The sequence below is a fragment of the Marmota monax genome, unplaced genomic scaffold (genome assembly GCF_021218885.2).
Source record: "Marmota monax isolate L192 unplaced genomic scaffold, Marmota_monax_Labrador192_F-V1.1 WCK01_AAM20220418_F8-fsc00048, whole genome shotgun sequence".
Classification (NCBI taxonomy): Eukaryota; Metazoa; Chordata; class Mammalia; order Rodentia; family Sciuridae; genus Marmota; species Marmota monax.
In genome coordinates this window covers 866,561-893,972 of record NW_026694895.1, presented here as the reverse complement: position 1 = coordinate 893,972, position 27,412 = coordinate 866,561, and the positions used below count along the sequence as shown (strand labels likewise).

The following is a 27,412-nucleotide window of genomic DNA, read 5'->3' as shown; positions in this document are numbered from 1 at the left end:
GGCCAATAGCCCAGCCATTTAAACCATCATTCAATTAGACGTAACTGGAGTTTGAAAAAATTCCACTGAGAATCAACTATATTAATTAATGTGCTTGAAAGTGTTTTTAAAATGTAAAGTACTACACAAATCTTGATATTACTCTTATTTACTTGGATTTGGTATATAAAGATGCCCATACAGACAGACACTATACCATAATATCCCTGTGAGAAAGTGCTATCTTGGTTAAAACCAAATTACCCCATCTGTGCTCTTTCTTCAATATATCTTGAGAATGTCTACTGCTGAATTCTCATTGATCTTTTTACAGCACGATTCCTGTCTCAGAAGCTATTTATTCATCTGTGCATTTAGTCACCTACTCAAACATTCATTCACTGATTCACTCCCTCGTCCAGACATTTTTATAGTACCCATTCAAGCACTGGTGCATTCACTCAAACATTTTACCTATCACACATGCAGATATTCACAATGGATCTCCACTTGCCTAGTGAGTTAAATCATTTTTTTTGTTTTTTTGGTTGGACAGTGAAGGTCCATACTTTAAGGATCCCCAAACAACACTCACTTCTGAATCAGACCCCTTATGACATTATGTCATAAGTCCAGCCCTTCTGCACATCTGCTTTACCTGTGTCCATGTCCTCGGCCCCTTCAGCAATGCACTCTCAAGCTGAACTTCCTTTGTATATTTCTCTAACTTTCTAAGCCCAAACAATGACTTAGTGTACACAATCTTCCATGGTACATGTCATTTGCATGATCAAGTTTAAAAGTAATTAAATACAACACTGAATCATAAATATTGTAGCCTCTCAGATTAGAAAATCCTTAAATAAAGAAAGTAAATCTTCTGTTAAACTAGAATCTAGCAGAGTGTTCTACAGACAAGGAATTTCATACATGATAACTGTTTTGTGAATGCAGACCTTTCTTCATGTCTTTCCACTCGATTAATGAAAATTTAACTCACAGTGCAAGAGAAGTATCCCTTTAGTTTTAATATTTTAAATATCTGATCTCTCATTTTAAAACCGTTTATTATTCAACCCTATTTGTTTACCATAATTGAACCTTTTGTGTCTGCCTTAAGGTCACCACTGTAACATCAAATCTCTGTAATGTGATCCCTTATCAGATTTTTTGTTTTTCTGACTCTCCTGTTGGTTATTTCTAGCAGTGAATACTCCTAGTAGTATCTCTTACTCTACCTTTTGTGTTTTTTCTTCTTTTATTAAGTAAAAGAAGTTTATTAAGCAAAATTAAGTAATTATACCTATTAAAAATGTACTATGCATTAAGAGAATAAATTTGGCTTGAAGTGAGTCTATGGTAATATTTGTAGGGGATTGACAGTCCGGGGCTCATTTAATGGGAAAACAGTTTCAGAGCCCTGGTTTCCAGAAGATAGGAAATCTGTAATGAATACACAAGATTCCATATAAACTACAGGGTTCATGAGAAATCTCATCTGGCTTCTAGATTCAGCCATAGCTGGAGAATCGGATCTGGGAGGAGGTTAGGGAGTCTGTTTGCCAACTTCCTCATAAAGAGGAAAGAGCATTCCACTCAAGCACAGTTTCTTCTTCCCTACACATGTGGCCTAGAGATGAGTGTTTACTAAGTGGAATTATTTCAGAAATTATAAAAGACATCACAGCCCCTTAACAGAAAGTGGCATAGAGAGCTGTACACCCATTGGAGGTGACCTAAAAAGAGAACTGATCGGTCAATCTCTTCCCAGAGTGGATGTCACTTTACTCACTTTTTCAAATATGTCCATCCTCCTTTGAGATTCCAAAGGGCCATGCCTCTTTCCTCCTCACCTAAAGCAACCTTCTACATGGCTCATCACCTTGGTTCAAAGAGTAGGAGGAGAGCCTCATGGCTGCAAAGATCTTTAACCCAAACAGATCAGGACACTACTAACAAAACCCTAATCTAGAAATAGAAAAGTGCATGGGGACCTTTAGTGGGCAGCTGGGCCGTGATGTTCCTGTTACACCAGTCCCCTTGGCAGCACTCCACGGCTTGGCCAGGTGATGGCGGGGTCTTACAGGTCATCTTTCCTTGCTCATAAACCTGGAAGCAGCCTTTCTGGTAGACGTGGAAGCCATCGTTGATGCTCAGTGATGAAAAGCACTGCTGGCCTTCACAGTGGTCCTCATTCCCACAGGAAAGGCCTTCACACACACACATGTAAAGTTTGGGGTTGACCTTGGGCTTCTCATCTGCAAAGGAGAGAAAAGCATGGGGAAAAAAAGAGATCACTGTCTGGGTTTCACTCCCACAGAGGGAACAACAGTAGTTTCTCCAGGACCATTCCAAACACATTCACAGAGCAGAAAGTCATCACCATTATGTCCACATTTCATAGCCTCATCACTTGATCAGCTACCAAACAGTCACCTCTCACCCTATGAATGCATTTATATAAGCTGAAACGGGTCCATGGAGTTCTGACAAGGAGGTTCTCTCCCTGTGGCTTCCATGTTACCTTCAGCTTATACCCCAGTTTTTGCATCCAAATAAAATGTTTTGCTGGAACACAATTTTCAACACCTTAACTTTATTCCCAAAACAGTTCCTAAATATATGACAGCTATTAACACCAGTTCCTGCTGCAAAAACCTTCATCGATGAGTAGAATAAGCAATACTGACTTTCCTGTTTCAGAACCTGATTGCTTCAGAATTATTCTTGCATAATGCAATCTATAGCTATAAATCCAGGTTATCAATAATTCCAGTTAGATACCTAGACTAACTTTTCTATAGTAATAACACTCACATTTTTACATTGATCAAAATGAGAATTCAGAGCCACTGCATAATTTTCAACTGTCAAAAAAAAAATGGGGGCACCAAGCATCCAGGATGAGGGCACAAGGAGACAAAGGGAATGGGACAATGTTTGAACACTAAGGTTAACAAGTAGGACCAAAGGAATATCCCGCACCTGGTGAGTCCAGGTTACAATGGAAGGAAAGACAGAAATGCATTGTAACAGAAGTACACTTAATCAGACCTCCTAATTGTCTCTTTTTCAAAACACCCATTTGCAGTTCCATTTTTCATATCACTCTTTTCCCCTCCCTTGTTGGAATGATTAGTTTGAACTTGCTTGTTCCAACGTTTCCACTAGTGGGCAAAGAAAGAAAGGATATAATATAAACAGCCAAGTACTAGAGACCACTGATTGGTTAGCCAAGGCTACTTTCACCAAAGTACCATTAATATAAGGAAATTCAGCTTGCAGAGTACCTTCCAAAGATCTCTGGCACAGACAGGCTGCCCTCTAATCCCTGAACCCTCAGTTGTAGGTCTGTAAGATAACTGCTTTCTTTCTTAAAATAACAGGTCGGGTGGCTGTGCTTTCAAGAGAAGACCTTAAGGTGAGGTCTTTGAAATGTCAAGTTCATTTACACAGATTTGTGTGGGTGTGTGTAGAGATGTGGGTTATCTCAAAAAGAGAAAAGTGTTCTTAATCTTTCTTCTTCCCTCTTCAAAGAAGTGGAAAAATAGTTCACTGCCCACTGTCATGTGGGTGCCTCGTCCCACAGAGTAAGTGCATGCAGACACACAGACACAGCCTTCTATTTATAATTGACTTGCTAGTTCTTTTGAAAACCACAAGGGGCTCATCCAAAAAGCAAAGACATGCCTGAAAGCAGAAAATCCAAAATAGCCGCTGACACTGCTATGTATGTCACCAGTCTCACCCCTGAGAATCAAGAGCCCTCAGACATTTTTAATGAGCAAAAAATTTAATGAGCAAAGAGATAGTTTTTATTTTCTCTGAGCAGAGAAATCCAAAAGAAACTCCAGCACCAATCTATTTCTATGAGGATAAGAAACATATATATCTGCTGACATAATCCGGCAAAAAGTTTACACTTGCCAAAACAGAGTTGAAAGATAATATTTCCAGGGAGTCTAGACATGCTCACCACTCTTGAATGGCATGAAGCTGGACTGAGGGGCTGCCAACTATGCTGCCCAACAGGTGATGGTTGTTTGGAAGGAAAAGGATGGGTGGGGTGAGTTAATGGTATCATATTGATTTATTTGTGATCTACAACAGGGAAATGAATGACTATATTCTTAAGACTCAAATAATACAGTTGATACAATTTGAAACATTTAAAAACTAAGTGTTTTTAAAAGATCAGCCGGATGTGGCGATACACGCTTGTAATCCTCAGCTGAGGAGGCTGAGGCAGGAGGATCACAAGTTCAAAGCCAGCCTCAGCAACTTAACGAAGCCCTGAGTAATTCAGAGAGACCCCATCTCTAAATAAAATGTAGAAAGGGGTTGGGGATGTGGCTCAGTGGTTAAGCACCACTGAGTTCAATCTCCAATATCAAAAAAATTTTAAAAATTTTAAAAATCACAGATGTCCACAATACCTAAGGAACACACAGTAAAAAGTGTGCCTGCTGACTCTGGATTGGGGATGAGGAGTTAATGTTGAGATTAAGAGGTAAAATAAAAATAAAGTAAGGGTGTAGTTATTCGTGGACTAATAATAGATAGAGTACAACATACTCAACCCACTGCAATAAGGCTCATGAGGAAGAAGAGCAACAGCAAACAAGTAGTTCTAGGTTACAGAGGGCTTTCTCGCCCTTGATCCTATAGAAATGGATGGTCTAGGGGCTGGGATGTCATTCAGCATTATACTGAATACTTAGCATGTGCAAGGCCCTGAGTTCAACCCCCAATATCACAATCAATTAATAAATAAATCAATAAATAATAGAAATGAATAGTCCAGGGCTGGGGATATAACCCAGTTGCATGCACAAAGCCCTAGGTTCAATCCCCAGCACCACAAGGAAAAAAAGAAAAAGAAATGGATAGTCCAGGCTACCAAAGACTTAATGAGACTTTATGGCTCTAATAAAAAAAATATCAATTAAAAAAATAACAACAATAATAGTTTCTCTAACATGTTCTCCAGCTGAACAAGTTTTTTTTAAAGTAAAGTATTTTTTAATTTATTTTATTTGATTCTTACTTTCTAGAATTATTTAGACAATTTGAATTGGGCAATTAAATCTGCTGAGCCTCTCATTAGATCCTTACCAAAAATTAAAATCAAGTGACCTATAACTCACCTGCTCTCACACAGAGATAGGGCTCTAACCTGCCATTGGAAATACTTTTAACCTTTAGATAAACTGATCTGGGTGCCAAATGCACACCTGTAGGCACTAGCTTCTGCACTGGGGTCCATTTTGGGGGTTTGGAAATTTTTTATTATTTTTGTTAAATTTTTATTTGTTTTAATTACTTATACATGGCAGGAGAATGCATTCATGCACTTTTATAAAAACATAGATGGGATATAATTTCTCATTTTTCTGGGTGTACATGTTGCAGAATCATACTGGTCATACAGTCATATATATATGTGTGTGTGTGTGTGTGTGTGTATATATATATATATATATGTATGTATGTGTGTGTATATATATATATATATATATATATATATATATATATACATACACACACACATACATAAAGTAATAATGTCTGCTTCATTCTACTATCTTTCCTATCCCCACAGCCCTTCCCCTTCCCTCCCATCACTTCCCTCTACCTAATCTATGGTGACGTTATTCTTCCCCAGTGCCTCCTGCCTTATTGTGAATTAGTATTCGCATGTTAGAGAAAACATCCGGCCTTTGGTTTTGTGGAACTGGCTTATTTTGCTTAGCATGATATTCTCCAATTCCAACCATTTACTGGCAAATGCCATAATTTACTCATCTTTAAAGCTGAGTAATATTTCTCTGAGTATATATACCCCATTTCTTTATCTATTTATCTAAGCATTCAGATGCAGGAAGGGTCACTACTTTTCTAAGGTTTCTAGTTTTTTTTGACAGGATGTGTAGACAGTCTGGCAGATATTTGGACTGTAATCTAAAGAATTCTGCCAGAAGACAGCAGCCTCAAGTACATATCATCTTCAGTAAAATTCAACTTACTGTGCCCACTTCTGCAATGTACATAGGCATGAAGCAACACTAGCCTTAATCTCATGGGACCATACACTAAGTCAAAGAAATTCACTCATTTATTAAATACTGTCTTTGGATCTTCCACATACTTCCATAAGTGTGTACAGAAGACCAGGAGGCTGACTATCTTTCAGTTGGTGATTCTTTGCAACAAGATATCTAAAACTGGGATTTGCATATCTTACCTTCTATACTCAGGACAAAATTAAAAAAAAATTCAAAAATAGAAAAAAAAAAGCAAAGAAAAATGACTGCTAATGAAATGTAATAATTAACTTAATCTCTGACAGGGAAAAAACATAAGATGAGTCTAGCAGTTAGCAATACAAAAGTACAAGACCATCACGACTTCCTTCCCATTTTGCTCTTCACCCAAACTTTTATTCTTTTAATCTGTACATTCCCATATAACTAATGAACAAAGTCCTTCATGTATGGGTTTTTATATACATGTAAATATAAATGAAGATCCTAAATTCATAAAAACATAAGAATTACCCCCCCACATACACACACACACACACACGTCAAATGTCACCATGGCAATTTCACTGACAGACGGGGTAAATCTGAAGAGATGCCAAAAGGATTTTCTGAGCTAGGATTATTAAATCAACAAAGAAAGTTAAAAACAAGGTAGAATATTCCCAGATACTGGTATCCACAATTCTTAGAAATATAGCAGGCCTCAAAATGTCCATGACTCAGTTTGTCTTGTCAAATTTAGGAGTCACCATAACACGTGTGGGCAGGGCTGCCTTTGAGGGCCACAGATAAGAGTGTGTGGATCTCTAAGCTCTTGGACTGGGATATAAATATAATATACATCAAGAAACACCACAGAATGGATAATTGTGTCCTGTGAAGGGTTTTCCACAGCACAGACAGGAAGCACCATATCTGATATGAAGTACTTTACACTTGCCTGTGCAAATAACCAGGAAGTGCCCTGGCAGAAGGCAGCAAGTCTACTCTACCTAATTGACATTCATTTAAATAATTCAGTAGTTTAAATGTCAAGCCAGAGGTATTCCCTCTCTGCAGAGCTCACCCACATTGTTTGTTCTAGAAGGCACCTCCCAGCATTACTCAGTGTTATGGCTGGCTCCATATGCCCTTTGTATCACAGGAACCAGGGCCGTGTGAAAACACTCACAGCCTGGGCTGGCTGGGAAAGGCGGCAAGTTCTGACCACAAATGGAGGCTGCCTCCTATAGAGAGGGAGGCCAAGGAGTGGGGGAGGATGGGGACTGGCTCTGCAAACCAGAGATGCAGGCTGGGAATCCCAGGAGTTTACCACGGCCAAATCTTTAAAAAGATTTTTCTTGTTCTGGGCAATACTCAGCTTGCCATCTGGACACACCTACCCTAAGACTAATCCTAGACTGGCAGAGGAAGAGGCAGAGCAAAGAGCATCACGGACTTTCAAAGACAGTTTGTAGTCTGGGATAATCTTGTATGTCACAGTAAAAGTATTCATATTTATATTTGAGACTTCGACAATCTAGGCACAATACTATGGACTTATCTATTCCCACCTGCCCAGTCATGCACTGTATAATGCTTTAAGGCATTTAAACTGATTATCATTCTAAATGGTGCATAAAAGCCCACATTTCCCACTAAGATCTTTCATACAAGACAAATGAGCAAATGCTACAAGTAAACCAGCCTGTAGCTATGATCCATCCTTGGGTCAGCAAAAGAAACAAGCTGAATTTTTTACAGTCTTACCTCAAAGTAGCACATATAATAATGCAGTAATTAGATTGTAATTATAAAAGTCCAATAGGACAGAACTTACATTGGCTAAAAAAGGAGCTCCAAATATTCCTGGCCTTCTTCCAACCGTCTAAACAATTCATTCACTTGGAATGGCAGTTTATATTAGGTTTATAGATTATGGGACTCCTTCCATCATTTTCTAATCCGGAACACAGTTTGGCACTTCTCCAGAATCTGCAAGCATTTGAGATCTCTGGCATTAAACAAAGGCTTAAGGAAGGATTTTGCAATGCCAGGTTTCATTGCCAGCAAGCCTGCTCCTAAGACAGGAGCACAAAGGTCCATCCGGAATGCCTAGTGAAGGGCATTTGATCCTCTGACAAGAAGGCAGGCTATATGCTCAGGGATTAAATACCCCAAGTGCCCAGATGCTTTCTCATTATAAACACTCATTTAGGGAACTCACTTTCTTTTTCCTTTTTAATCAAAGAAACTGATACTTAATAAAGTTGTAAAGCCAAGAAGAAAATGTACTCTAGGATTATAAAAGAATAGAGGCATTCAAACAAACAGCTAAAAACTAGAATAACAACAAAAATGTCTATGATTTTGAACTCATGATGCCTCCACTCCAAACATGCTCTTCCCCAGTATTCCCTAACGCAGTAAATGGCAGCCCCATTCATTCACCTGCATAAGCCTGATTCTCACTGCCTTCTACCACTCTCAAGGACAGGCAACAGCCTAATCCTTGCCTGCTGTTTAGCATCCTCTTCAGTACTTGGCAACTCTCAGAAGACTTCTTCATGGTTCAGGATCCAAGGCCCTGTAGGTATAGAATTCCCTCCACCCTGAAAGCTTGTCTCTACCTCTAATGCTGCATTCACCTAGTCAGTGCCTATCAACCATGCACATCCTACCTTGCATGATATTTCCTTGAGCAGACTTTGTTCACACACCCAAAGGAAAAGAAGAAACCCCCTTCAGGAACTCAGGTTTGTGGAAACTCAGGTTTGTGTCCTTATGGCTATTGAATGCCCAGCGCTTGCCTCTAGATTGCAAGCACTTTGAAGGTGGGTACTGCATCTGCCTGGATCACCATTACATACCCAGCCATGGCCTTAGTGCCTGACCGAAGTACAAGCCTGAGGCATATTTGCTACAGCATGAATTTTCTCCTCACAGAAAGGTTTCAGAGGTGAGAAGAGACCTGATGCTAATTTTCAGAGCCGACTTGAGCCCATAAAGTCTTCAAATGTCAGCACAGAACTTAAGGCAAGGCTTAGTCACCAGGCCAGCATGTCTGTGCAAACCATTTCTTCCCTAGAGAAGCCCGCCGTACCATCACATCTGTTCACTACTCGGGCTCCCATGTGTGGCAAATTAGTACTTTTTGTGGTACAGTAGGTTTTTCGTTAGCTTGTTTGTTTGTCAGAAGAAAAAACTAAAATACAAGAGTTCCTAAAATAAGGAACTCTAATACATTCTAGAACAGCTGGGCTTCTGTGGCTGGTCCTCTTTTGGGATGGCTGCTTGGGGACTTTGGGCTACCATAGTGCTATGGTGATCAAGATCATCCACATACAAAAAGTGCCTTCAACGCCAGTCAGCTTACAGAGATGCCTGCAGCACTTGGCTGCTCAGCAGAGGAAAAGCTGCCCCTGATCTTTGCTGCCATTTTTTTTCCCTATCAGTGCAATAATGGCAAGTTCAGCAGGGAGTGGGAAAGAGCAAATTACATCATGTTCTTCTCTTGCTTTGCTGAAGGTGATAAGGATTCCTAAGTCATCCTGCATTTGAACTGCTGAAGCTGAGAAAGAAGAAAAAATTTAAAAAGTGCCATCTGTTTATTTTGTGTCTGGGCTGACTCCTTGTCTCTGAAATAATCCCTGTAAATTAAGCCTATTACAGCAGCCACACCTTCTATTTCAAAGCCAAAAATTTAGCCCGTGTTCAAGTGACTAACAAATTAAACAACACTGTAGGGTAATGACCTAAGACAATATTGGCCTGTCTTTTCCATGTTTTTTTTTTTTTTTATGATTCTCTGAATGCTGTACAGACTTGGCTTTACCACAGCAATGCCTATGAAGCAACTCCTTAACACAAGAGGAAAGTAATGCCCTCTGTGTTTTGTCTTTAAACTTCTCCAAATGAGGCTTCACAGAAACAAATGATTACAACGACTGAGGGGAACTGCCTACTGTGGAATATTTTCATAGGCCAGAAAATACTCTCTCCTCCCCACATACAACAAGCAATGCCCATGTCTGAACAAAGCTCCAGTTCTAGGGAGAATAACAGAGCCAGAAGGAAGGCAAAAGAAGTTCATTCTAGTGAGCTATAAACAGTTCAGAAAAGTCATTCCTTCTCTAGGTTTCCATCTATTCACCGTCTCAGGCCTGAAGCTCTGCTCACAGTACAGGAAGGGGAATTGCTCTTGGCTAACTCATTTTTGGTGTTTTCCCTTGTCTCCTTGGGCTAGCCAGGGAGTATATGGCCTACCACTCAGAGCTTCCTACCTGGGCTCTGAATTGAAACTTGGTTTAACAGGAAACCTTAAATAAAGAGCAGAACAGCAGAGAAGGAACCACCAGGGCCTTTAAAGCCCAGCTCTACACCTCTGTTTCTCCTCTCCTGCCCTACTCCACCCTTTCCTCTGGGGTTCAGGGACCGACCTTCACAAGTTTGCCAACCTTGGATCTAGTTACCATCACAAGCCTTTACCACACCTCCACCCTTTCCGGAAGCTTTCAAACCACACAGATAAACCCTTCAAATGCTGGGCAGGGTTCCAGTTTGTTTAACAACAGTCTTGGAATGCAGCCTTAGGCATTGTGGCACCCAAATCCAAAGGTGAAAATGCCCCTAATTAGTGAAACCCCCCTCTTCCCTAGCTCTGTACTCTATCCTACACCAGAGAAAGAGAATGGAAGGGACGTGGTGATTTCTAGACTACGCCCATTCCATGCTAGATGAAACCACAGGGAGTAAAAAAATAAAGAGAGTGAAAAATTGGGGCACAGTCCAAGCTTCTGCTACTGCTACTTCTCTATCTCCGACTCCCCAATCTACTTCTCATGGCCCTGTCTCATCCAGAACTCCATGAGGGGCTAAGGAAGCAGGGAATCCCATGTCCTCAGCCCCATGACTGCAAGACTGTAATGCCAGCCCTCATAACCTGATCTTTGCTTCACATATCTTCTTACCCCTATCAGACTAATTAATATGGCCCAAAAGAACTCATTAACTCCAAACTCAACATATTTAAGAAGACTGGCTGATTATTGAGAGAATAAAGATCCTACAGCCACTATGAGAAGTTTGAGTTTGGGTCATTTTGAGCTTATTCCTCTTTATTCAAGTCCAAAGAAAAGCTCCAGGTGCCTACACTCAGGGCAGAAGCAGAATGCATTTCTTCAGAGGGCTGGCAATTAGAACTGGCTTTCCAAACACACCATCCCTGTGTCTCAATCTCTGCGGCATGGCAATCCATTTTCAGCTTCCACAGTCATATTGGACCCTGGCAGAAGAAAGCCAGCTAAATCTGAGATGTGTCACAAGGCCACTGGCTGGGAGGCAAGAATACCTAAACAAACCCAGGCCAGAGCAACAGGCAAGACTTTCCGCAGATTCCCTTTGGCTTCTGTAGCTGCAGATCACTCCCAGCCTAAAGATAACCCAAGTATCTACGAAGGGTCACTTTTAAATAGTAGCTTTAATACCACCAGTCATCTCAGAAGTATTTCCTTCCAGAGCCTGCTTCCATCCACACTGTCATGCCAAGCCTATCCAACAATGGCAAGCCCAGTGAGGAGAAGAAAGTCCAGAAGGAAATGGAAGGAGTCCCAAAGGGGAGCAGGCAGCTCCTAACATGCTATGGTTCTATTAATTCTCCATGCACCCCCACATTTGGCCTACTGAGAAATAACCTTGCAAAGAGACACGCTGTAGAAACTATATACTGAACCCTGGAGATTAAAGACCAGGTATAAAATGAAACTAAATAGTTTAATTCAATGCCTCCCCTTTCTGAAGCAGACGCAACAACAAACCATGGCTGGCTGCCATCTGGGAGTTTTTTAGGAAAACATCCCTTTCCAAGAGGAAACTTACACCTCTCAGTGTATTGGACCACTGTTTTGTTGAACAAGGGAACTATATGGAGTCTTAGGACACACTGTACAAACACAGCCATTGTGGCCACCCACTAACCACGCAAGTGTCAAACGGACCCGCTCAAAAGTCTGCTTTTCATTTTGGGTTTTGTTTGTTTGTTTGTTTTTATTTTTGCTCCCATTTAAGCAGGGACAAAGTCCCCAGATCTTCCTAAGAATCATTACAATCTGCTCAGCACCTCACCTGCTGTCTACCAAGTGAGTCCACACTGTCCTTCAAGGCAGTCAGCCAGGGGCTGCTGTACCAGGGACAGGTGCTCAGTGGGCTATTTTCAGTTGCTATCAGCTCAATCGGGAGCCACACATGCTCAGGAGGCAGCCGAGTTTTGGTAGCGGTTCAAACTCTGGGCAGCCAAGAGACATACACCTTTCACAGCTGCTAGGGCAACCAGCAGCCCAGCGCTCCTCCCAAGAACGGAGACAGGCAAACAGTGTAACCTGCCCAGCCAATACGCTGGCAAGCAGGCTGTACCTCTCGGCTCACTGCCTGGGTTATTCTGAGCGGGGCTTATTGACACTCCATGGCAACACAGGAACAAAAGGCCAGCTAGAAGGATTGAAGTATCTTGCAAAAGTTGCTAGAAAAGTCAGCAGCTCAGGCTTCTGTTTTTATAATAAAGTTAGCAGTGGATTATTATTAGGTGATCCTTGTTTCGCAGCTGTCGTCGTTATTTGTGAACTACCTGTAATAAAGTTCTACTTTTTGAACTACAGTTTGTTTTTGTTTGCCACCATTTAGTTGCTATAGTTGGGAGGACTCTGAAAATGAAGCATGTGGTCAGCCTGCCCCCAAACTGCAGGAGAACTAGTTTTTCTCACTCCCTTTCCTTCTATTCTTGACATGACCTAGGATCCACTTCCATCACACCACTCTTTCAAAGCACACAAACTGCCTCTACTTAATCTTTCACTAGCTCTCCACTGCCTTCAGAATACAAGACACAACACCTCAGGCACAGGGCTCAGCCTTACTTGCAGGTCTCAACTCAGCCCTAATTAATCCTGTCTCATGACTTGGTGTCCCCCATGGTCTCTGGCCTCCACCCTTCCCCTGCCTGAAATGTCCTTCTTAGTCCCTCCTCTGCTGGTCTAAGGCCAGTTCATCCTATAAAACTCTTGCCTCCCTGGATTGCCAGCCCCAGCCCCAGCCCCACAGGAGTCAAAGGTATTCCTTGTAAGGAAAGTATTAGTACCATGCGGTAAGCCAGGCTTCAAACAACTGGACTGTGACTCATTAATAGCAAGAACCCCTTCTTGCTTACACAGACATTGCCAGTGCCAGCCAGTTTTGACAATGGTACTTCATTTGAATAAAATCTACAGGCAGGGTTATTATTTTTTAAAGTGCATCTCACCATCACGTCCCTGCAAAGAAGTTCCCATTCTTCCTTTTATTCCTTCTCTCCTTCCCACATCCCCCAAATACGTATCTCCTTGGAAAGTTCATGTTCTGCTCTAACCCATAACAAAGAATTAGGCTCAGCATTAACCCTGGCTCTAGGAAACACCCTCTCTCAGGGCTCAGATTCAGCTGATAAGAATCGGGCAGCAGCTGTTACAGTGTTATGACCAAGGCTGGGAAGGTGCAAATGTAAACTTCCCTCTTCCTCTCAAATCACTGGCTTGGAGAGACAGGATGGTCAGGCTAGAAGTTGTGAAAAAATAAAAGGTTCTAAGCCAGGGTTGTTGGCAAACATAACAGAAGACCTAAGATCAGTGGTCACAACCTTCCCCTTAGGGCAGCAGGAACTTCTGGAAAGTGGACTCTTTGGAGCAGACTGAGGTTGTCTTTTCTTAAAAAACTGGGTTTTGACCCATTCGTGGGTAGAGAAATCAACGTAGTGGCTCATGACTAGGTTTCTTTGCATCTTTTGGAGATGAAACTGAATAGTGTTAAGGAAAGAGAAGAACCAGGAGCACACTGAACATGGTTAAGAATAATTACTATTTCATGAATCTATCCTTTCAGATGTGTGTGGGTCCCGTATGCACACTGGGTCCTAGTCTAAAATGTTTCTAGCTATGAGTCACAGTCAGAAGTTGGGAAGCCAACCCACCCTGTGTCTTACACTATCTTGGAATGACATGAGTTCTGAGTAATTATGACTATTATAAATAATCATTATCTAGGGAAGTTTGCCTGAGTTCATCTTGAGCTTCAGAGGGAAGTTACAGAAGGGCTAGCAACGTTCTGTGGGTTGTAAATTAATTTTTAAATGTGTTTTATTTTACCTATTTTTTCCCCTAAAGGTGAAAGTTACAATCCTACATGCTTCCTATTTTACTAGTTTTTCTGTAGAGGAAATGGCATCTCTTACTCTTGAGACCTGTCTAAAGGACCCACAGCTCTCCACACTTAATTACGAGAAAAGCGTTTCATAAGCTTGTATGTTGAACTTGTTTTCCCAGCTGGTCAATGCCTGATTTTGTTTGATTTGAATTTTTAATGAGTGTTACCCACTCCCCTCTTACACTGTCCAAGATAGATAGATAGATAGATAGATAGATAGATAGATAGATAGATAATCTACCCACAGTGGAAACAAACATTTCCCAAGAAGGAGAGGCTAACAGAAAGCTTTGTTTCAGCTCTCCTTGCACCAACTCATATATAATCACTTTATTACATAAGAAAATATGATGATAATGATTAAAAAAATCTTAAAAACGTGCAGCTCCATCCAACATTTACAATTTAAGTTTCTGTAATGGCAAATAGCCCAGCACATCTTATCTCTCCCTTAATCCTCACAATTACCCTAACAAGACAGGGGGTTTTGTTTTTCTTTTCTTTCTTTTTTTTTTTTTTTTAATGTGTTTGGATTGGTTAAAGCTCTTGCTTGAGGTTACACAGCCAACAAAAAACATAATGTATATTAAAGAGTGGTGTTCAAAAGCTTCTATCATTATTTATCTATTTACTTATTTTTTGTGTGGTACTGAAGATTGAACCCAGGGCATTACTTGTGCTGGTCAAGTGTTCTACAACTGTGCTACACTGCTATATCCCCAACCCTAAGAGCTTCTATCATTATTAATCCTCTTCTAATTTTCACTTTTTTTGTGTGTGTGTCCCCTGAGTTAGCTACATCTACATTTATTTATGTCTGGTGCATGCTAGAATCCAGCTCAATCCTGTCTGTTTGAGAGAAGAGAGATTATAATAGCAAATGACAAAGCCCCTTCAGCTGGGTTTGTGTTCTTTACTTCTCATCTCTCCTACCAGTAATCATTTTTCATGTTCATTATCTACACAACTCTAGCTGCAGGAAGAGTTTTTATTTGCTTTCACAGAGAAGAGCACTTGAGTCCTAATTACCTGTATATTCTTCCCTTCCTTCCCACTAATAAGACTGATCATGTTCTAATACTACTATTATGCCACCAGGGAGAAGACAGAACCTCTGGGTTTGGCTTTCCTTTTGTCCCTGAATGCACGCAGGTGAAGACAGTGACACCAGTACTTCAAATGGAGTATTGCTTCTTTGGAAATATTTTAAAGCCAAGACAACCAACATTTTGTAAGATTTATAAGTCAAAGTTAGATTTTATTATAGCAAGGGAGGTTAGACTTATGCAGAGTTTTGTTGCAAGAGATTTTGGCCTGTCTTAGAAGAAGACTGCTAAGTCCTAAATTATTTTCTGAGTTAACTGGATTTTAGTATTTTCAAAGCCATTGCCACTCAGACTTTCCAGCCCAATTACCCAATGAAGGAAGGAAGGGGATAACTTCAATGGACTTTTTGTTAGGGTCCACAAAGGTGCCCCTCTTTGCCACTGGGGGGAAGAATAGAAAAGCCTTTCTTTGAATTTCTCATTATTGAGGATTCAGGAAGTTCTTGAAGGGGTGATTGAATGTAAAAGAAGTATCTCAGTGTTAAATTTGTTGCTCTCATTTCTTGTTACTATAATTTATCTCTTTTGTTCAGAATAACTTTTTTTTCTTTACCATATCATCAAATGAGAGAATTTTTTTAGGAAAAAATAAGTACTAATTAATATGGGAAATAATAACATAAGGCGATTAGCCCAATAATTCACACGTATTAAGCAATAAATAAATAAATAAATATTATGGGCAATCATCAAAGGGATCGTTACAGTACACAGTATTTTCCAATTTTCTGTATTTGGAAACAAACAAAAATAACAACAATTAAAAAAAAAAAAAAAAGAGTCCCTTTTTGCCCAGAGCATTTAGAGTTGCACAGAACTTAAAAAAGTTTCTGAAATACACACAAACTCTATCCAATAGTAGGTCCATGATTTTGGAACTACCATTTGAAGTGTTATCACCATTTTTAATCACTGTTTAAGAAACACTTGGTCCTCAGCAATGAAAAAAAAAATCAGGGAGACAAAGGAGGAAGAGTTGGTTTGATTTTTTTTTTTTTTGGAGGAGCGCACATAAATTTGTACATATTTATGGGTGACAAGTGATGTTTTGATGCTTTTATACAATGCATAATGCTCAAATCATGGTAAGCACACCTATATCTTCAAACATTTATCATTTATTTGTAGTGAAAACATCCAAAATTCTTCCTCCTTGCTCTCTTTGACATACACATTATTATTATTACTTGCCATCCTACTATGCAACAGAACCCCAGAACTGTCTGACTATAACTCAGTGTACACTGACCAACCTTTCCCCATCCTTCTTTGGTTGTTTCGGAGGTGGGGGTCTTGCTCTGTTGCCCTGGTTGCCTTTGAATTCCTGAGCTCAAGCCATCTTCCTACTTTAACCTCCTCAGTAGCTGAGATTACAGCCTCATGACACCATGTCTGACCCTTGTTTGTTTTTTAATGGATTACAAAATACATCAGAACAAAATATCGCCAGACACAGTGGTGTACACTTATAATCCCAGAGACTTAGGATGCTGAGGCAAGAGGATCACAAGTTTGAGGCCAGCCTCAGTAATTCAGTAAGGCCCTCGACAACTTGGCAAGACCTTATCTCAAAATTAAAAAAAATAAAATAAAAAGATTTGGGATATGGCTCAGTGGTAAAGCACTGCTGAGTTCAATCCTCAGTACCAAAACAACAACAACAACAACAAAAAACCTCTATGACTTTTATTTAGGTCCCAATGATGTCATCTAGTATCAATAATATCACTGATGCACAATTAATAAGCTGGTTCCTCTACTCTATAAACATTAAATATGGGTCCTGTTTTCTTTTAAACTTGGTAATCTATAAAGCTCAGCACCAGATAAGCTATAGTACTATTACAAATGTTTTCCTTGTCTGCCCTGGAATTTACCTCTTTTGGCTAAGTATTTTATACTTAACATTTGCTTTACAACTAACGTTGAGTACATTAGAGTATGTTACAAATAGAGTTTTTCTGTGTTTAAAAAAAAAAAAAAAAGGTACTGGTACATACATAAAAACAAGAGTGCCTTTCATAGAATATGCTATTGACAGTCAACATGGAGCTGAGCCAGGGAGAGAAGAGAGCACAAGGCAATGGCCATTATGACTGGAGCACTCTAGGTCAGAGCACTCACTGGATGTTCTTTTTTTAAAAAAAAAGATAGTAAGTATTTCAGCTAAAGGATGAGACACTCTTTCCCACACTCTGGTCCATATTTGTAAACATTCTGGTGGTGGTGGTGGTGGTGGTAGATAGAATAGCAAAACCTTAGTGGCCGTTCATTTCTCTATCAGCCCAGATAAACTAGTTTCATTATGTGTTTTTACTGTGGCATGAAAATATCATTTGCTGGACTCTCTGGGCAGCTTAAGAGCTGGGATCAGGAAAAAACAACCAATAGAGATGTTATTGACATTTCCATAAATTCCATTTGAGCCTCTCTTTTTCCCACTCTTTCTCCAACCCCCTTCTCTCTTTATACTACGTTTCCACCTCAATTTCTCTTCTGCTCCTTTTTCTTTCTATCTTATCTACATCACACTTAAGTACATGATGCCAGTGTAAACCCAAAGGTACTACTTAATACCACAAAGAACTGATAAGGCACCTAGGGAAAGATATAAGACATTTGGAGAGAATTTAGTCCTGAGATTCTTTAGATTAAAAAATAACAATAAAAAATCAAATCATTAAGTAATTTAAAAGAAGACAGGGAATCCTAGAAACTCATTTGAAATAAATGTGTTTAGAAACTGCCAAGTATTTCCTGGGGCACAATCGCCCCAGATGAACATTTAATGATGAAAACCCCTGCTAACTCAACAAATCTTGTCAGCTTTTATAAAAGCCCTTTTCCTCCTATTAATCCCTTCACACTGCCACAGTGGAAAACTTTCTTCAAACATCCTTGGCACTAATTGACACAAGCGTCATATTATCACAAAGTCTTTAACAATATTGCTTAGAGCAGCGTCTACACACTGAATATCTAAAGTGGGCTATAGCTCCATTGTCCAAGAGAAACAAAATATTAGTGACCTTATGTAATTCCAAATTTGCTCAACATAGTAAGAAAAAGAAACAAGTGGAATTTACATCCTCACTGTCTTCAAAAATCAAGTTTGTTCCTTACACTTACAGCACACCTCAATTCCATTGCTACACTTCAAGTGTCACATTGACTACTGGCCATAATATTGGATACTGAAGCAGCACAATGTATGTCAATGAATATGAAAAGGAAGTAGAAATAGATCAAATAGTATAAGCTTAAAAAATAACAAAATCCATTCTAGAAGATTCAGCACAGATGTCCCCGCAGTATGGGCTACACTAACTTTCCAGTTACTTCCCTAGAAACTTATCAATTATATAAAATATAACATTATATCCCAAAGAACTTATAACTGGTTAATGTCCCTCACTTAGCCTTACTGTCCCACCTATTATAAGGAAGCTGAATTCACACTGTAAGCACCACTCTCTATGGAGGAACCTTCTAAAACAGAGTGGGCACAGCTTGATGCACAGTAAGGCGTATTTATGTTTTATGTATATACAGAGTTATATAACAACATGCTAAAAGAAATTACATACAAATGCAGAGAATTATGAATACATTTTATTCTTTCAAAAGGAGTAGTACTACCTCTAAGCAACTTTTTGAAAATTGGCAGGAGACCAGAGATGCCAAAGTCCTTGAAATGCCTTGGTGGTACCACACAGCTAAAGTTTAGCCTGCTATGTTTGAAGGAGAAATGGGCCCTTGCCAGACACTGGATCTGCTAGCATCTTGAACTTGGAATTCTCAGCCTCTGGAACTGAAATATAAATTCCTGTTGTTTATGTACAACCCTGTTTATGACATTTTTGTGATCACAGCCCACATAGACAAAGACAGCCAATGCCCACACAAATTTTGACTGTCCCAGTACACATTCATTTACATGAAAAATCTTGGTAAAATTAATTGAGCCTAGTACCTATTACAAATAGTGTAGATTAAACCGTCACTATATGTAAATCTCCAAAAACATATAAATATCCTATAACCTGAGGGCATGTTATCAGCTTTCCATTACTATAACAAGTACCCAAGATAATCAACGTAATAAGAGAAAAGGTTCACTTTGGGCTCACAGTTTGGGGAGTTTCAGTCCATGACAGATTGGTCCCATTATTTTAGCCAGTGGCAGCACAGTATATCATGGTTGGAGCATGTGGCAGAAGAACTCTATTAACCTCAAGGCCAAGTGCAAAAGATAAAAAGTGGAAGGGGTGGGGTCCCACAAACCCCTTTTGGGGGAACAACCCAAATAAAAACCAGAAGACTTCCTATAGGCCCCAAATCTTCAAGTTTCTATCACCTCCCAATAGTGCCAAGTTGGGAATTAGGCCTTTAACACATGGGGGCTCATTCCAGATTCAAACTACAGCAGAAGGTCAGCAGTTCTCAATTTGGTTTTTATTCAGAAAATGCAATCATGGAAGGTTAGGCTACTTGTGACACTAATACCACACAACAGTACCAACCTGCTTCTGAGGATACAGAAGATTATTACATACATAGCATGTGCTAGAGTAGCCCCCCACCCCCCTTGTTCTGGGGATACCTGTTCTCAAATGTTCAATGGATGCCTGAAATCATGGAGAGTACCAAACCCTAAATATACTATGTTTGTTCCTCATATATACCCTATGATGAAGTTTATTTATAATTTAACACACTAAGAGATTAACAACAATAACAGAAAAATCATATTATACATAATAAAAATTATTTAGAACTTATGAATTATCTATTTCTGGAATTTCCATTTAATATGTTTGCACCATGGTTGACCACGAGCAACTAGAACTGTGAAAAATGGAACCATGGATGGGGACTGGGAAGCTACTGTACCTCTTTATGTCTTCAAGCATACTCATGCTGACTGTGATTGAATGTATGGAATCTGTTTATATATATTGCTATACTGTTAATTACAGAAATTTCTTTATTTCTTCCTAATATTTATTTTAGATGGTGCATTATGCCAGGTTTTTATATTTTTATATCAAATACTTTTAAATTATAATAGGGATCAGAATTGCACTTCAAAACAGTCAAGGGGCTTTACCAAATATTTATTATAAAAAAGGTGTGTTGAGGCTAATAGGGTTAAGACCTGCCTAGTTTACAACAAGCCAAATGATACACAATATACTTATCCTAATCCAAATAGCTGCATGTCCCTTACCTTCCACACTCGGGGAAGGAAAAGCAATCATCATTAGCACAGGAAGAATCATCACTCCATCTATCATCGTACAACTGTGGAGGGAAGAGAAAAGAAGTAAGTCAAACAAAAATTTAACTGCAGGATGACAAATTCAATTAAGCATACCATCTTTCTCTGCCACTGAAGGCCCCTCTTACAAATCCCTCTAACGTATGTTCCCATATGTTTTAGCACATTCAATTGGATGCCCTTTTCATTGATCTAAGAAAGTCATCTAAGGAGTTAATCAGATTCACTTTCTCGGAACCCATCCTCTTAGATGAAAAACTCAGGAAGGAAACTCAGGGAGTAGTGGTGTAAAGGCTGAAGATGAGGCATTCCCACAGATTTCAGGTTTGAATTTGATCTTACCCTACTGAACACTACATTGACATAATAGTAAAATCCCTAAGAAGAATGGATATACTACTCTAGCATGATGTTAAAGATTAAGAGACCAGGGCTGGGGTTGTGGCTCAGCGGTAGAGAGCTCGCCTAGCACGTGCAAGGCCCTAGGTTCGATCCTCAGCACCACATAAAAATACATAAATAAAACAAAAGTATTGAGTCCAACTATAGCTAAAATATAAATATTTTTTAAAAGATTAAGAGACTGAATAACTCAAGCTGAATTACTATATTTGTGCCTTACTTTGCTTTAAAAGGTGAAGAGGCGGTGGAATCTGCATTTCAAAGAAAACAGTCAAACAAGCAAACAGAAATCACCTCATCTATGGCAAAGCAATGCATTTCTAGTTCACCTTAGATTTTAACAAAGGACAGATGCAATTAAGACAGGAATACTCCTGAAATATGAAATCATGTACATCTATAATATATGAAATTATCATTGAGAAATTATCATTAGGATAGTTGACAAAAATTTCAAGTTGGTGTTGGCCTAAAACTATATTGGCAGAAGCTCAATTTCCTGAGTTAAGAATTTTTCCACTTGAATAAGTCCTGCAAATATCAGGAACCTGATGGGAATTTGGCTAGACACAATTTTCTGGATAGAGTAACAAAGAAAACTGATAAAGTTCTTTATGAATAGGCTAATGTGCTACCTTACTCTTGCACCTTCAAACCAAAGGGCAAATTCTGTTAACCCGTTTGGAGTAGATTCCTTGTGATTCTCCTTCAGTTGATTGTCTGACTGTTTCCTTACCACACTCCATCCCATCTTTCTACCTCTCATTTAATATTTTCCTTTTTCCACAATTATATTTCAATCTATCACTTCTCTAATAGCAAGGAGGGGTACTGGGGATTTTTATGCACCTTTCTTTTATCTTTAAAACCATATGAAACTGGAGTGGCCCTCTTCGACTGTAGTTGTTATAATAATTCGCGTTCACATAGATCTTTTCTGTAGCAAGTCTTTTTTGAGGCTACAAATTCCTCATCTTGACCTCTCACAACCACAGGCCGACTCCTCTGACACTCTCTATGCCTTTGAACAGCAATATGCTATTTGTTGCCCTCTGCTTGAACTGACCTGAGCTGCTGTACCCACAACTCTCTCTTACCCACTCCTCTCCTCATATCATTCATGATCTAGCTCATAAGGTGGTATAGTTTGAATCTGCCCCCCAAAAGTTCCTGTATTGCAATCTTAATCCCCAAAGATATATATTAGTAGTATTTGGAGGTGGGGCTTTGGGGAAGGTGATTAGGACAAGATAAACTTGTAGTCTTTATAAGAAGAGGAAAAGTGACCCTAGCCAGCTGCCTCACTGCCATGTTATAATGCAGCAAGGGGGGCCCTCACTAGAGCTGAGCAGATGCTGCAGCTGTGTTCTTAGATTCCCCTGCCTCTGGAACTATAAATTTCTTTTCTTCCCAAATTACCTGGCCTAAGGTATTGTGCTGTGGGGACAGAAAATTCTCCATCCTAAGAGATTTCATTTCAGCTCCCCAGCACTGGTGCAGAACAACTTGTAGTCGTGTCTGTTGAAATTCCCAGCAAGAGCCACCCGCCTTGGATGCATGCATCCAATGGCCATACAAAATACTCCTTGAGCCATGGAATAAAAATACTAAACTCCCTTTTTCACAAAACTGTGAATTTCAAAAAGTAGTAAATGACTAAAGTCTTTATTGGAAGTCTTTCTCAGTTCCCTGTGACAGCAGAACGAGAGGTGGCTTTCAGGAAGAGCAGAGTTACAGGATGAAAGGGTGGGCATGATCTGCTTATGGAGTGCAGCTGTGCACTATAGATTTGAGGGCCCATTTAAGTGGATTCATAATTTATACTGGCTGGTTATAATGAAATGAGCTCTCCCCCAAGGGGAGGTGTCCTAAAATCATTAAAGAAACTAGAGATTGATTATGTTACTGATGCAAGCACCAGAAGAATAAGAAAACGATGCCCCAACATCATTTATTCCTAGTAGTTCTTCTTTAACCACTTTACTGAAGAAAAGTTAAGAATATTCAGGTTAATCTGGTATGAAGCAGTCTCCCCAAATCCATAATTTTTAAAAAAAATGGAAAACTGAATTCACGTCCTCTGACATATATAATAAATATTACTTGAATGCCGGGCTTTTCAGTAATAATGTGATGCCATCACTATTACCTTAAATATTTTATATTTGGCTTTTTTTTCATAGCTTTATTGAGGTAAAATTAAAGTACAATAAAATGCACATATTTGAAGTATCATATTTAGTTTTTAAAGTTTCTTTTTAATATATTGCTAAAATTTAGATCTTGAATGTCCCCCAAGGGACCACGTGTAAAACTTTTGGTCCCAGGGGTGGTGTTACTGGAAGATGGAGGAATCTTTAAAAGATGAGGCCCAGTAGAGGGTTGTTGGGTCACTAGGAGCATGTCCTTGAAGGGGACCGTGGAATCCTAACTCCTTCTTTCTATTTTTTAACCTGACCATGAGGTGAGCAGTTTGCTCCACCATGAGATCCTCACCATTGCTATCCATACCTCAACTAGATGCCTAAAGCAATAGGTCTAACCCATCATGGACTAGAACCTCTACCATGGACAAAACAAACCTTTCCTCTTTCTAAGTTAAATGTCTAAGGTATTCTGTTATAGTGATGAAAAGCTAAGGGCTGGGGATGTAGCTCAGTGGTAAAGTGCCACTGGGTTAAATCCCCAGTATCCAAAAAAAAAAAGAAAGAAAGAAATTAAGAGGAATTCTGATGTCTCTTAGTCATCTGTCAGTGTTACATCATTATCACCATAACACTAGTGACACTTCCTAATGAGCCTGGCACCGTGCTTAGGATCAATATGCATTATTTTATCCAATCACTCCCTAAAACACTATAAAAAATACTCATATTAATCCTATTCTATGGATTTTCTAATGGATGAGTGGAAGTAACTGATCCAAGGACCCAAAGCCAAACCCATATATATATTTTATAATACATACTTTGCATATAATATAAAACACAAATCAACATATTTTGAGTGTACATTAAAAAAATTAAACTGATCTGATAAGTCATCAAAAGCCATTTGAGACCATTAATCTATTTTTTTCATCTCAGTCTTATCTCTGAATTCCCAGTCCTTCTTTCATTAATTCATTCATGCATTCAAATACTATTGAGAACCTACTAGGTGGTGTAATAAGGAACTATATACTACATATTAGACATGAAAATATGGTTCTTGCTATTGTGGAACTTATAACATAGATATGCTGGTAGTCAAATAATTATCAAAAAGATTGCATAACTTAAAAACTAAAATATTAAGTAAGAAATAATTAAACTATATTGCCAAGAAAGCAAGCTGAGATATTTCTGGGGCATGAGGGAATTATATATACTACCCTGAGGAGGTAGTATTTTAATAGGACCAGGACAAAAGTATTAGGAAAATGGGAAGAGCACGTGCTCCAGGTGTGTGTGTGTGTGTGTGTGTGTGTGTGTGTGTGTGACAGGGGATGTGATGCAGACATGGGCAGGCACATCAGGGTATCATGTAAGGAAAAAGGTACAATTCCTCAGCTTCTGTAGAGGCCCAAGGCCAGGACAAGTGAGGTATGTCCCAAGAACTTAAGGCTTAACTTAGAACAGAAAAACATGAGAATGGCCAGGTACCAGAGACCTGGAAGAGCTCTGAGCTAGAGACAGCCCAAGAAAGCTGGAAAGGGAAACTACCATCATTGCTGAGGTAAGGCACTCTAAGCCCGTGTCCTCACTGTTACTGAGCCCCCCTTGGTTCTCACCACCATCTTTTCCTTAGTTCCCTTGTGTTAGAGTCTGTAAACAAGTCTGGATAACACCCTTGGCCCCTTACTTCTAGGCACTCCAATCAGTCTGCTTCTTGCCCATCTCTAGACCTGTGTATGTGTGCTGTCACTGGGTCCTCTTTATAGCCCAACCTGGCCAATTCCTACTCATCTATCAAGTCTCAATATAAATGTCCCTTCCTTATAGTAGGGTGCCTAACCCCTCAAAAACCTTTCTTTCACTTTCACATATTACTTTGTTAATTTTCATAGAAATCATCATTACTAATAATTATGTATTCAGATCTTTATGGGCTTCTGAACATGTCTCCCTTATACACTAAAATCCATAGCAGCAAAATCTATTGTCTACCTTGTCCATCAATGCCAGAGCCATGTAGATGCACATTTAATACCTGTCTAATTACAATGCTTTCCAAATTAATAAGCTCAGCTTATTAAAAAAATGAATACATATCCTTCTATATATACCTGTAAAGGAATGACAAGATTAAAAAATGTATCATCTCAAATTACATTATATGCATGTATAAATATGACATAATGAGTCCAATTTATATATAATTACAATACGCCAATAAAACAAATAAATAAATAATGTATCATCTCCATAAACTTTAATGTATAGAGTTTTAATCTGGGTAATAGTTAATGTTAATAGTTACCAAGCTTTAAAGTCAAAAATCCTTTTGGAATTAAAAAAAAATTCAAAAAGCAATGACACTGCTGTACTTTCCATACCACAAAGCCAACAAAAGCTGATGCCCCAAAATATCTATTTACAGATTATCATTATGCAAGCAAAATTAATTTCAGCTCATAAATAAGGAGACATAAAAAGAATGATAAATTCTGTCCCCCAAACTAATCTTAAAATATGCTAAAAATTATTGGGGTAAAAAAAATCAATATCACTTACTGGCTACCACTGTTCAGGGTTTGGAGTGCCTCTGCTGCCCATTAATTCAGCTACTGAAAAGAGCACCCCAAAAAGGAAAGGGGGAAAAATGCAGAAAAGAGAATGTTCTGAAAATTCCTGATGGCACTTTAATTATAAGAAACATCAATATGTTAAAGTATCAACCTAAAGAACCTACTTATAACTTCAAAACATATTAAAAAAATATATTGCCTTTAAAAGTAAACTTTCAACTCCTCTACTCTTGGTAAGAAAGAGAGATTGGCAGAAATGGGAATAGGAACAATTCAATAATTCAGGGATACCTCACTAATGGTTTTCAAACTTTTTGGCCTCATGATCCCTTTATACTCTTGAAAATCACTAAAGAACTTGTTTATGCAGTCTATATCTACTCATTTAGTTTAATTTTAGGAATTAAAACTGAAAATTTTTAAAAATATTGTGTTTATATTGAGGTAACAATAAACACACTACCCTGTTTTTATACATTTGAAAAGAACTGTATTTTAAACCAACAAAAACAACAACAACAAAAAAAAAAAAAAACAGGAGAAAAGTGGCACTGCTTTACATTTTGCAAATAAGTATGTTTGACTAAGAAGATACCTGAATTCTCAAATATGATTCTACATTCAACCTGTTATAACATGTTGGACTGGTTAAAATATATAGAGAGAAAATGTAACCTTGCAAATGGTATTGGAAGAAGGATCTTGCCGAACCCCCACAAAAGTTTCAGAGACACCAGGGACTCTTGGACCACACTTTGAGAATCACTGCCTTGCAGTTTAGATGCTCAGTTCTTCTACTAAACCACTTCACCAAATGGTACCAGATATATTAGACAGAGCACTTGCCCCATACCTGACCAAAATGCTACTGTTCTTCAGTTTTAGAAATCTCTTTAATCATTCTAACATCAAGAAAAGCTTATCAGGGCTGGGGATGTGGCTCAAGCGGTAGCGTGCTCGCCTGGCATGCGTGCGGCCCGGGTTCGATCCTTAGCACCACATACAAACAAAGATGTTATGTCTGCCGAGAACTAAAAAAATAAATATTAAAAAAAAAAAAAAAGCTTATCAGTTGTGGAAAAATGCATTAGAAATGCTTTTAAATGTAGGAATGATATATATACAACTAAATTTTTTTAAGTAGAATATAAACTTGTAATAGAAAGGTACTCACTGCTTATTTCATTTAGGTTCAAATGTCAAAGTCCCTAACTGAAGAATCAGGCTACTGGGATTGCAAAATATCATCTGAAGGGTTCTGAGTATGAATTTTTGCCTGTAATGTATACAACACTCCCTTCTGTTCTTGGATAATACTCTCAATCCCTGGTAACTAATCTTAACACTTCAGCCACAAGGAAAATAGCTCTTTGGAAAATGGCTAGGGACCTCCTGCCTAGCTAAGGCACCCTCTTGAATCAGTGCCACCTCTTACAATGTCTCAGGTCTACCTTCTTGGGAGACAGAGCATTCGCATGATACTCTACTAAAAACAGACAATCACAGGGCAGAGCAGAACCACTTTACAAATCCCAAGGTGCTTTTCAAACTCCATTTATAGATCAGACTGATATCCAGTCAAGAAGCTAGCATTCAGCCCAATTTCTAACGTGTAGGCTAAAGACCAAGTTTGGCACTTCTTTTGTTCACCACAATTTTATAG

At 39.0% G+C, this 27,412-nt stretch overlaps 1 protein-coding gene across 5 annotated transcripts in view; it reads right to left on the bottom strand.

Moving 5' to 3' along the window:
- Positions 1-27,412, bottom strand: part of Acvr1 (activin A receptor type 1) — a 130,644-nt gene that overhangs the window by 36,926 nt on the left and 66,306 nt on the right. For all 5 annotated transcript variants that reach the window (XM_046426883.2, XM_046426881.2, XM_046426882.1 and 2 more), the window contains 2 exons: positions 20,568-20,641; positions 1,974-2,237 (listed from right to left, as the gene is read on the bottom strand). In XM_046426883.2, coding sequence (XP_046282839.1) covers positions 1,974-2,237; positions 20,568-20,634 — 331 coding nt within the window. In that variant the 5' untranslated portion in view covers positions 20,635-20,641. The remainder of the gene's footprint in view (positions 1-1,973; positions 2,238-20,567; positions 20,642-27,412) is intronic.